The sequence below is a fragment of the Abramis brama genome, assembly GCF_963993115.1.
Source record: "Abramis brama genome assembly, chromosome: 15".
Lineage (NCBI taxonomy): Eukaryota > Metazoa > Chordata > Actinopteri > Cypriniformes > Leuciscidae > Abramis > Abramis brama.
In genome coordinates, this window is record NC_139977.1 from 17596250 (window position 1) to 17609051 (window position 12802).

General features: G+C 36.7%; 1 protein-coding gene across 1 annotated transcript in view; it reads right to left on the minus strand.

Annotated features, from left to right (window-relative positions):
- pcxa (pyruvate carboxylase a) overlaps nucleotides 1-12802 on the minus strand; it is a 121744-nt gene that overhangs the window by 15329 nt on the left and 93613 nt on the right. The window contains exons 11-16 of the mRNA XM_084137667.1: nucleotides 7390-7534; nucleotides 5025-5114; nucleotides 4256-4477; nucleotides 3123-3279; nucleotides 1253-1493; nucleotides 801-1050 (exon numbers count right to left, since the gene is read on the minus strand). Coding sequence (XP_083993793.1) covers nucleotides 801-1050; nucleotides 1253-1493; nucleotides 3123-3279; nucleotides 4256-4477; nucleotides 5025-5114; nucleotides 7390-7534 — 1105 coding nt within the window. The remainder of the gene's footprint in view (nucleotides 1-800; nucleotides 1051-1252; nucleotides 1494-3122; nucleotides 3280-4255; nucleotides 4478-5024; nucleotides 5115-7389; nucleotides 7535-12802) is intronic.

Here is a 12802-nt window from a genome sequence, read left to right on the forward strand (position 1 = left end):
CTTTTCATTCACCCCAACATAATTTTTCTTTTTCTTCTACTCCTTCCGTAGCTGACTGGTCATGCCGTGTTATCATTTTTTCCTTACTTTCATTACCACTAATGCTCTGCTCTGTTTGCTTTTCTTCCTTTTTCAGCTGACTTCCCATGACCTCATTCACAACTGGATTATGAAGGAGGGAAAAGAAATATTAAGAGAATAAAAGTGTGTGAGCATTTGCATGAAATGAGGCATAGCAGTTGAAAAAAAGAAGAAAAAGGGTAAAACAGGTGTGTTGAATATTAAAAACCATGAAGAGCATTTTGGGTTGTGGTACGAAGGGTGATGAGTAATTTTTCTCATGCATAAAGACATGATAATAGCTTTTATGATAGAAGAAGAATGTTAACATCATGTTCCCTTTAACACGTGACCTGGAAAACGAGTGATGGGCTGTATCATGGAAAACCAGGCAAACTAAAATAAATGAGCAAGTGTTTTTTATGCACAGAAAACAAAATAACCAATTTATCATTATAGCACCATGTGACCTAACCAGGATGAGACAAAGTTGCCAGCAACAAACTGTTTTTCCTCACTGAATGCAAAACTGAGTCACACAACAATCAAAGTCAATATGATCATATTTGATGTTTAATTTAGTGTGCAGTTTTGTGGAGATTCTGGACCAATGAGGTGACACATTGGGGATACCCAGCGGTTCTATTATCTCTCTCTCTCCATCCATCCATCCATCCATCCATAATATAATATATTGTATATCAGCTGTAACAAGACACAGTTTGATTGACAGTCCTCACCAGTATTGAGTTTGGTGCCTTTGGCACATGCCACTATGGCACCCATGCTGGGCTGGGACGTCATTCCTGCCATGGAGTCAACTGCCACGTCCACAATGTCTGCTCCGGCCTCTGCACATGCCAGCATGGCAGCCACTCCAGCCCCTGCGGTGTCGTGAGTGTGCACGTGGATCGGCACGTCTGGGAACCGGTCCCTTAGCGCGGCGACAAGCAAACGGCCAGAATCCGGCTTCAGAAGACCCGCCATGTCCTGCAGAGCGGAGAGACAGAAGGAGAAAGTAAAGTAAGAGAAGTGCACTATAAACAAACAGAGACAGTGATGCAGTGGTATTTTATGTGTGGGTGGAGGCAGAGTGGGAGCAGCAGTCGAGATGAAAGAGTGAGCAAGAGTTGAGGTTAACAAAACAGACAAATGGATAAAAAACCCCACATAAAAATAAACAAACCACTACCTTAATGCAAAGGATGTGCGTTCCAGCCTTGACCAGCTCATCTGCTAGTTTGAGATAATAGTCTAAAGAATATTTCATCCTCGCGGGGTCAGAAACGTCGCCCGTGTACGAGATGGCCGCCTCCACCACACCTCCTGCTGCACCTGCTGCCTCCATCCCCAAGAGCATGTTGGGAAGATAGTTCAACGAGTCAAACACACGAAAGATGTCCATACCATTTTCTTTGGCCACCTCACAGAACCTAACAAAAACAGAGGAAATTATATGGTAATGAGTCACTGATATCATTCTTGGTAGTTGAAATGTAAGAGAAATAAAATAAAATACAATAAATAAAATATATATTTGATGTAAAAGCTTAAACGTAAAATATATTTAAAACCTCAAAAGCTAAACAGAAATATTTATAAAAACGAATAAAAATGACAAAAGCACTTAAAGGAGTAGTTCAAAATTAGCCCATGCTTTACTCACCCTCAAGCCATCTTAATGTGTTTATGACTTTCTTCTTTCAGACGAATACAATCAGAGTTATATTAAAAAATATCCTGGCTCTTCCAAGTCTTATAATGGCAGTGGATTGCAACCAACAGAAAACGTGCATCCATCCATTGTAAACAAACTCCAAACGGCTCCTGTGGGTTAATGAAGGCCTTCTGAAGCAAAACGATGAGTTTGTGTAAGAAAAATATTAATATTTAAAACTTTATAAAGTAAAATAACTAGCTTCCGGCCAAACAAACATACGGATTCCACTTAAGCGTAAAACGCAACTTATGCGAGTAATGCGACGTACGGCTGACGCTATTTATGCTACGCCATGACGCACTACGCTACTTCTGAAGTCATACATTTCATAAGCTGCGCATTGGGGCAAGTAGACTGCGTATGGCCGTTTGGCCGGAAGCTAGAATTTTACTTTGTAACGTGTTAAATATTAATATTTTTCTTACACAAACTCATCATTTTGCTTCAGAAGGCCTTTATTAACCCACAGGAGCCGTTTGGAGTTCGTTTCTGATGGATGGATGCACGTTTTTGAGCTTCAATCTGTTGGTTGCAATCCACTGCCATTATGAAACTTGGAAGAGCCAGGATATTATTTAATATAACTCCGATTGTATTCGTCTGAAAGAAGAAAGTCATATACACCTAGGATGGCTTGAGGGTGAGTAAATCATGGGCTAATTTTAATTTTAAAGTGAACTAATCCTTTAACATAATTGCTGAAAGTAAAATAAAAATAAAAACTGATATTATAAAAATAAAAGCTAATTCAAAATATTAATAAATACTATAATAGCATATAAATACTTGTTTACTTTTATCTTGTTTACTTTTTAGGTTTAAAAGAAATACACATGGTCACATTCCTGTTAGCTTTGCTCTTCTATCTTAAGCAAGTATTAGGACTCAGTAAAATGTAATTTGCTTATTTTGAAAAAAGTTTATGCAAGATTTTTTTATCTGTAAGATTTACATTTGTGCATTTTGGCACTGGAAATGCTGAATAAAAATTGGTAGCAGCCATTTTATGGAAGGTCTGAAACAAAATTAAACGAGCAGTAATGCTCCCCAGCTCCACATTCTAATACGAATAAAAGCCATCTGAATGGTGCTTAGGGCCAGAGTCGGAACCCAATGATTTTTCTGTTCGTTTGTTAACGTCTGCATTCTTCCGCAGATGTGGAAGAATTCCCCACTTGATTCCTCAAGTGCTTCCTCAAAAGCACAAAAAGAATCATTACTGTAAGTGTAATCTGAACCAGAACATTCAATTCCTTGGGATTCCCGTTTGTAAAAAGATTAGCATTTGAGAAGTTCATTCAGACTGTAAGCAGGTTGTGGTGTAAGATAGCACATGACTGACTTGAAGACGGCATTGTCAGGGTAGTTGGTGTATCCAACGGCGTTGGCACCTCTCAGAAGCATCTGAAAAGGCACATTTGGCATCAGAGCCCTCAACTCCTGCAGCCTTTTCCAGGGACACTCGCACAGGAAACGCATTGCCACATCAAACGTAGCACCTGTTGAAAAAGAAAGAGACATAAATAAAAGGAAAATAAAAATAAATAAATAAATAAAATAAGAGAATCAGAATATCCAGCAAACGAAACGAACGCAGAAACGAACGTAACTTACACACATCCTGTGTGACCCTTGCTGTAAGTCAAATGCAACAGCGTCATTCGGCATTTATAAAGGCTAACTTATGACTGGTAGTGTTATTTTTTTTATTAAATGATATACTATTTATTAACATTTTGAATTACTTTTATTTTTATATTTTTATTTTTCATTTTAATTGAGGTTGAATTTTTTTGTAATTTTGTTACATGCTTTGTAATTTTTATTAGATTTATTAATATTTCTATTTATCTTTAATTTATTTTTCTTCCAGTTTTAATCATTTTAGAACTTCAACAAACTTATTTTATATAAATGCATTTACTTTTATTTTATTTCATTTCAGCTTAATTTCAATTACCATTTTTTTTTTTATAGTTTTAATAACACCACTGACTGGTTGTTCATATGACAACGTCAAAAAATACATTGCGTTTTGCTAGTTGTAGTTTTTTTTATATAGTAAAGGCCAAATTTTGCATTTATTCCACCTGTGAAAAGACATTTAAACTCATTAAATGCTCTATTCAAAAACACATCTTTAGTAAAAAAAATAATAGTTTGAAACGTATTTATTATCGAAATCATGTAACCATTTGACAATGGAATTGTTCTTATTTTTAACAAATATGTATTCCTTATAAGTACTGCAAGACTTTGGTAAAGGATCCAGAATCGATCAAAACCAGGTATCGCTCTGTGTTATTCAATTGGAATGAGGGGAATATGTGAGTCAAGCTAAAGAATACTAAGCTGGGTTATCTGCTAGAATGCACAGCAGTAAGGCAAAAAACAGGGAGGGAGGGACAGAGAGAGAGAGATAGAGAGAAAGCATGAGGAAGGAAAGAAAACAATAGTGTCTAACTAGTACCACACCTCCCCAGTTTTCAACGCTGAAGAGGTTGCTGAAGTTGTGAGCCACAAAAGGCGCGATCCGTTTAAGGTCGTGAGTGCGTACGCGAGTGGCCAGGAGGGACTGGTGGGCGTCTCTGAACGTAGTGTCCATAAGCAGCAGACCCTGGTGGGCACGCACCGCCTTCGCAAAACCATCTGGACCCTCTCTCAGCAACACATCCCTGAAACCCACTGGTGGCTCACCTGCAGAGTGCGTACACAAACACACGGCCAATTAATAATACAGACATTATCACAAACACCACACTGCGTAGGACTACAAAGAAAAAAAAACAATTTTTATCAGCGCTATTATTCACATACAGACACAAACGCACAACAACATGCATCTTAATAGACATATTACCCAGAAAGAATGAAGTAGTTTTCCCAGAGCAAAACAACTGATTTTCGCTCTCGGCACATGTCCAAACAAATCCGCGCAAGATGGAAGTGAAAAGTGAATGAAAACATGGTGGAGGGGCTCTTTTGTAAACAAATGCCTTAATTTTAATGTTCCTCCCGCTGTAGATTCATAATATAGTCATGTGTAACTTCATGAGAGACTGTGGGGGAAGGATGAATTATGACCACCTTCTGCAAGACGTAAATATACTCTAAAACACGGCTTCTGCAGTGCATCAATGATATATCACGGCAACTAAGTGCAAAGGCAGCTTATACTGAGTTTGTAGTGTGAGAAACTGACAGTGTGTGAATGTGAGATAAGGTAAGTGCGTGCGTTTCTTACCGAGGGGTACTGGTGGGATGACCGGATCGATGGGGGAAGGCTTAGCCTTGACAGGTATTGGAGTAGTTGGGCCGTTCACCATAACATGCCCTGAATGATGAGCAAACGCAATCACACACAAAAAGTACAAACTGCTTCAAATCCACCTCTGCTGGTATTTACATTTATTCATTTAGCAGACGCTTTTATCCAAAGCGACTTACAAATGAGAACAACAGAAGCAGTTAAACTAACAATAGGACAACAATATGCAAGTGCTATGACCCTTCCCAGTTTGTAAATGTTTTTTTATTTTTTTATAAATAGATAATCCCACCAGCAGGGAACAGTGGTAAAGAAACATGGTAAAGGTCAGAGAAAGTGATTTTGTGCCTCTTTGAGATGGCACCACAAGTGTACCATCCACTCAGTGGTATAATACACTGGAGTGGATGGGTCAAGTGGAATGGAAACTGCGCAGCCCACATTACTTTAAACGTTTTGGCTCTTGACTTGACTCGAAACTTTGTAAAGGGCTGCTGAGAGCAGGGATGGTGTAAAGTAAATGTTTTTGTTCAAATGTACACTACCGTTCAAAAGTTGATGCTCACCAAGGCTGCATTTATTTGATCAAAAATACAGTAAAAACTGGAATATTGTGAAATATTATTACAATTTAAAATAACCACTTTCTTTTTTCTTACATTTTAACTAGTGCTGACAACGTTAACGCATACGCTAAAAAAAATTCAGTTTAACGCATTAAATATATTTACCTCAATTAACGCAGCATCTGTTTTGTTCTGTCATCCTTTGGCTAGCGTTACATAATATGATAACGCTCTTATTCATGCAAATGCTTTCAAACCATTAAAACGCGAAAAGACAAAATAGAACATGCTGTCAGTGAATGTCCTGTCTATATGTGACACACACACGACGCACAGAAAGACGAGCGCCAGTATCTTGCGCACAGACTCGAGTTCTCTTTCACGCTTGAACGAACAATAACACAATCACGCCAAAATGCCTGTTTTGTCGAGTATCCTGATTAGAGCATTATTAAATTAAAAGTTGTTATATTTTTTGAAGCCTAATAAATGTTTTTTTAAAAAAACGATAGCTTTCAATGACACTGTATTGTTGAATGGCTATAATTAACTTTTTTTTTTTTTTTATTAATTTCATTGAAACATCAGTAGCTGAATTAGTATCAGTGATACTGGCATAAAAAGACATAAGACTTAAAAAGATGCCATTAAACAAGTATTTAAAATATACTGTCTTTATGTTGTTTTTACATTAATTTGGAGATTAACTGTAAAATTATTACATAAAATATTTAAACGTACAAAAACGTATATGAAGTGTTTTTAATCGTGATTAATCTGAGAAAAATGTGTGATTAATCTAGTTAATTTTTTTAATCGATTAAAGGATTAGTCGAGTCACGAACTAAAACAGTCTCGACTAGTCGAGTCACGAACGCCGCGCTACGTTAGATTTCACTATGCGTAATTCCTATCGACCAGCTCACTTAGCACGGCGTTCGTGGCTCGATTAGTCGAGACTGTTTTCCAAGATGACGCCTGTCTGTAAACGCGTAATGTACTGTCTTTATAAAGTATCTTCTTATTAAACTGTCTGTACACTTACAAAGTTCTCAATGCTTCGGTTTGCATGTAGGGACCTTCATTATGCTACCGTGTTAGTGTGAGGCTATTTTGAGCCTTGTTAGTGGTAATAACTAGCGATTTACTTTTACTTACTCTGTGCCCCATATACTAGTGTTATGAGCTAATCTGTTTTTAAAGATAAAACTCTATACATTCGATTTTCATGAAAACGCATCGCAGGGAACGATCGACTCGGTAACCATGTGTTAATTACCCCAGGTTCATTTTTCACTGGATTTGTCCTTTAACAGCAGTAATTTTAAAATGTACTTTATTCCTGTGATGGCAAAGCTGAATTTTCAGCATCATTACTCCAGTCTTCTGTCACATGATCCTTCAGAAATCATTCTAATATTCTGATTTGCTGCTCATTTCTTATTATATTTACTTCTGTAACATTAAATGCTTTTGCAGACAAGTCAATGTATTCAATCTATTGCATCCTTGCCAAATAAAAGTATTAATTTCTTTCAAAAAAGAAAGAAAAACTTACTGATGCCAAACTACTGAATAGCAGTATATAAATCTGCATAATTCTCTTTGTATTAGTTGTATTGACACTGAAAAAACAAAAACTAATACCACTCATGAAATCAATCAATAAATATAAAATATGAAATGTCACAAAACAAAAGTGCATATTTAAATTCAGTCAAACACATTTGTGAATTAATCTGTTCATTGAATCATCCTGTTCAAATTAAGGTTACCTAGATAATGAAGCAGTTTCTGTGCTCGGTTTTGCACCGGTTTGAGGTTGAAGAGATCTGGATTCTCATCGATGAACTGAGTATCTACCGTCCCATTCAGGAACTGATTATTGCTCAGCACATTCTGGAGGAACGGGATGTTTGTCTGGGGAGAGAAAAGAGAGCAGACAAATACATTTTTAACTAGTTTTGAGGAACTGATGAGCTGAGAGCTGCAGAGAGCCTAGAGTGGGAAGCTCTTGAGAGAGATTAAGACCAATCCAAGACTGTGCTCACACACACTCTGAGCTTAGGTGCTAATGGTTCTACACAGGGCAGATGGGCTATTCGGTAGGCAGTTCTAAAATCAATACCATTATCTAAACACTCAATACTCCCTTCCATCACTATCAAACCTGCCTTTGAGTGTGTGCAAATTAGGCTTGGGTCACTGAGTAAGCTGTGCTCACTGTAACAGCACAAAGACACAACACCATATCATGGGTTGAAAAGCAATCCATCTGAAGTCCTGTATTCTCTATATAGTCTGCTACACGTGTTCCTGCAGCGCTCTGAGCTAAAACGGCTGAACATGAAGAAATTTCCAGAACCCATTATCCAGACTGTCGATACTGGACTCTGATGGCAGCAGTAGGAGGGGAAATAATACAGGTTCAGATAGACATGGAAGAAAGAGTCTGAAGTCGGAAAATGATTGGAGAGATAGTGAGTTGGAAAGGGAGCAGGGTGTGAGACTAACAGAATCAGCAAAGTGTTAAATGAAGCACTATAGTTTTGCTGCTTGGCTTTTGCACCCCTGACACCTACATACATACACATCACACATTGTTTCCCTACAGAAGGGTTTAGCAGAGACCTTAAGAGAAAAAAGGAAGAAAATATCGAGGGTGAGGAAGACAAAAAACAAAACAAAAGAGAGACTGAGTCCAAATCTTCTCCCAAGAATTGAGAGTTGGAAAGAGTCCGTTCTAATCCGCCAGCACTCTGACCCAGATTCTTCTGACTGCAGGAGAATAGCATTCCAAATTCCTGCTCATTCCAAACTTTTACATTATTCCTCTAAAAAAAAAAAAAAAAACCTGTACGCATTCCACAGCACATTATATTCACCTTATTTTTAGCCATTTTTGTTATCAAATTATTTTAATTTATTATAGTAATCATAAACACTGGATTGTTGTGCAAATAGTTTTACTGTATAATGCACTTTTTTCTTTAGTCTTTCACAGGATATAGCTTGGCTCTGTGTTGAAAAATAATGTGGATACTACCAGTCAAAGAAATTTGACACATCTACTTGCTCTGTATTATTACGATTTTCAACATTTTATAATAATAGTGACGTCATCAAAACTATGAAATGAAAACTAAAGTATGGGAATTATGTAGAAAACAAAGATTTGCTAAAAATCAAAAATGTATATTTGAGATGCCACCCTTTCTAGATTTGCAGCTCTGTTATTCTCTCAACCAACTTCAAGAGGTGCATGCTGGGATACTTTTTAAACTCTATTGAAAGGGTTCCCATATATTCGGGACCGGGGGTTCTCAACTGTATGGAAATTGTATGAAGACATTTCCCACACAAAAAAATCCACAGCAGAAAAAAGTTTGGAACAACATGAGGGTGAGTAAATGACAGAACTTACATTTTGGGGTGAACTATTACTTTAACTTTAGTTTCAAGACAAGAAATACTAATTCAGTCAAGTGCGTCCAAACTTTTAACGAAGAGCATTTACTGTATGCCATACAGAATTCACACGGACACGCAGACATTATGGAGGAGAATAAGAACTCCTTAATGTTGTGCTCAGTAAATGTATAGCTGTAAGAAAAAATGCACAAAGCTACAGACTTTACACAATAAGATGCACACATCTGTAGTGAAAAATCATTTTGACCACTGTAGCTAACAGGCAGCAAGTTTAACCCTCTATGGTACTGAGTTGCCTCCAGGCAACAAACAAATTTGACTCGGTGCACCAAAAGACAACCCCTAAATCATTAATCGTTTCCATGAATAGAAATGGAAAAATTGGCCATAACATCAACATGTTATGTGTCGTGGCCTCATGATTAGAGAGTCAGACTGGTAACCCGAAGGTTGTGGATTCAATTCAATTCCCAGCAGGAAACTACTGAGGCGCCCTTGAGCAAGGAATGTAACCCCCAATTGCTCCCCGGGTCCCACAGCAAAATGGCTGCCCACTGTTCTGGGTGTGTGTGTCCAAGGTTTGCAGTGTGTGCGTGTTCACTCACTACTCCTAATATGTGTGCACTACTTTGGATGGGTTAAATGAAAAGGATGAATTCCATGTATGAGTTACCATACTTGGCCTTCATGTTAATTTTATTTCCACTTTTAACATGAAGCTAATTTGGTGAGAACAATCTTAATGTTACTGCATTATACCCATGAATTAAGCTCAATTATTATACTCCCCATTATGTAGATAACTATATTAGTATTTCCAAGAAGGATGTGCAATTGTACAATGTTTCCTGAAGGCAACAAGTAAATTAAGAACTTTTATAATTTATAATGCGTAAAAAAAATGGTGTGTTTGTTTCAATTGTTGGCTATGCAATTTAATGTTTACATTTTTTTTTTTGTGCTTTTTTGCATGATATGGATTCACCTTTTAATTTTATGGCACAATGTTGCCTTGAGGAAAGAAAATGTAAGAAAGTATTTATTTTACCAAGTGTTATAGAGGGTTAATGGTTTTTGGAAAGCAGAGCCAACAAAGGACTTTCAATAACATGATTCTACAACCACATCCTGTCCACATGTTCAATCAAAATATCCATGGGATGCTGAAGAACATGCACAAGCATGCACATAAATCCACAATAATGAAGAGCTTTCCTTTGCTGGTGAAGGAAACAACTTTTCACAGCTTTGATTGGACAGTGCCATTTAGTGGTAAACCACTGGCTATTGCCAGAAACAATTCAATGCCCACAAGCTCTCCCACAATGGCTGGATGAAGTTAGGGAAGTGGGAGAGAGAAAATATTGGAATTTTAAAGGGGTCATATGACGGTTCTAAAAATAACATTATTTTGTGTATTTGGTTTAATGCAATGTATTTACGCGATTTTAGGTAAAAAAAAAAAAAGTCATTATTTTACACATTTTACCGTACATTATTGTTGCTCCTAAAGCTCCCAAAGCAATAATAACAGGTGATAATGTCGGTACTACCCTGGTACTACCTTATTAATTCGAGCCCGAATCTGATCCTGAAAATGCAGATGACCAAGCTGATCGTTCAACTTTGCCAGTGCGACTAGACCAGAACGTATCAGATTGGTAAGGTTTTATTTCATTGGGGACATAATTACTGATTATAAAGACTTATAGCCTACTGTCTTTTTAGGCGTTGCGCCGCGCGCTACGGGAGTGAGAACACTATGTAAACATAAAACCATGTCTGCATTTTGTGATCGTAGAAACGACAAACAAGCGTGCTCTAAACTGCTCAAAACTTGCATTTGACTAGTCAGTAGCAAATTATTAAAATATGAAAACATACTAACAGGCTGTGTCTGAGTCAGAAGCACCAGACTGTACTTGCAAAGAAGCAATTGCCCCACTTTTTAGAATCAGCCTCTGTGCACAGCCGGCCTTGTACTTCCCAAGGTTCTGGAAACAGTCCTCCGAAAAATGCGCAGCACACAGTCGAATATTTCGGTTGTACTGTTCTGGAACAATGTTGTAAATAAAGCTTAACCACTGTTTTGTGCCCTCTTTTGGAAGGCCAAACAAAGTAGTTTGGATTTCGCAACGAAAAACACAGCATCTCCACGACATGGCGGCGCCGGCGGCAACAATAATAGAGCGAGAATAAAAGTTACGCCTTCTTTCTTTGCGTATACATGGGCGGTGTGTAACTCTGACCCAACACACTGAACCATATTTGTGTGGTCGTGTTTGAACGAAGTTTTAGAAAGAACAAAAGAATGTTTTACAAAGAATATCTCTTTGTGTTTGAGATTTTGGAACTCTGCAGCTCTTATACAAGCACAAACAGCTCCATAACGCACTAAAGAAAAAGGAAAACAAGAAATCGCATCATATGACTCTTTTAACATTTAAGCAGAGAGAGGTATATATGGATATTTTCATGGATACCTGTATGGATTTGTACATTTAGAAATAAGGAGCAGCCACATCGAAGAAAGCAAGATTAAAATGAGCAGTTACATTGCCAACTATCCAGCCATGGGACCTGTATAACAAGACAGATGGAAATACAGATGGCAATATCACAACATAGTCTCACAGATTTAACCAGTTTGACTGTCCATGGTGGTGATATCTCAAGTCCTTTACTTTGCTTCCCAACGTTTTGTGTCTCCACAGCCTCATTAGAAAGGCTCAAATATGCTTTAAACAACATCAAACGTGTTGAACAACAGAAATGTGTTGCTCTTAATTCATTTTATATTCACATTACATCAAATTAATACTATAAAACCTATCATTATAATGAGGTCTTCCACAAGTTTTGGCAATTCTGAGAGGAATCGACTGAGAAAAGACCTGACAGCTAATTTATTAATAAACAAAACCCACGAGGCGTTAACTAAATTCAAGACATTTGTATTATTTTAATTATTATCTTTATTTTAATTAATATCAACCATTATGAAATATCACCCATGAACAAAATACATCATCATTTGTACAAATGTGAATGAGAAGGGCACCAGAAGCAAAAACATCTGATGAGTTTCTCAACATATTAAGAAATACATGATGAGATTAAATTCTTAAATTGAAACAGTGATTGTTATATTATTTAAATATTGCAGATTTTCATCGTTTGCATTTTCTGTGTGTTTGAAGCATATTTGGGAATATAGTGTATATATACGCACAAACACTACCGTTCGGTATTTTTTAAATCTTTTGGAAAGAAGTTTCTTATGCTCACCAAGGCTGCATTTATTTGATGAAAAATATATTAAAAACAGTAATACTGTGAAATATCATTACAATTTAAAATAATATTTTTCTATTTTAATTTATGTTAAAATGTAATTCTTCAGCTTCCATTACACCAGTCAGAAATCATTCTAATATGCTGAATAGGTGCACAAATTTATTATTATAAATGTTGTTGTGCTAATTAACTTTTTTTTAAAAGGTTTCTTTGATAAATAGAAAGCATTTTGATAGGAAAAGCATTTTTTTTTTTACACTGTCTTTTTTTTTAACAATGTAAATGTCTTTATGGTCTCTTTTGATCATTTTAATGCATCTTTATATTAACGATAGTTTATATTTTACTTCGAGTATTCAAATCAAAAAGTCAAACCACACATATTGTTTTGTTTTTAACCAATTTTGTTACAGCTCTAATATTTTAGGTTTTAAATTCTCTCCTCTAGGTATAAGAAAC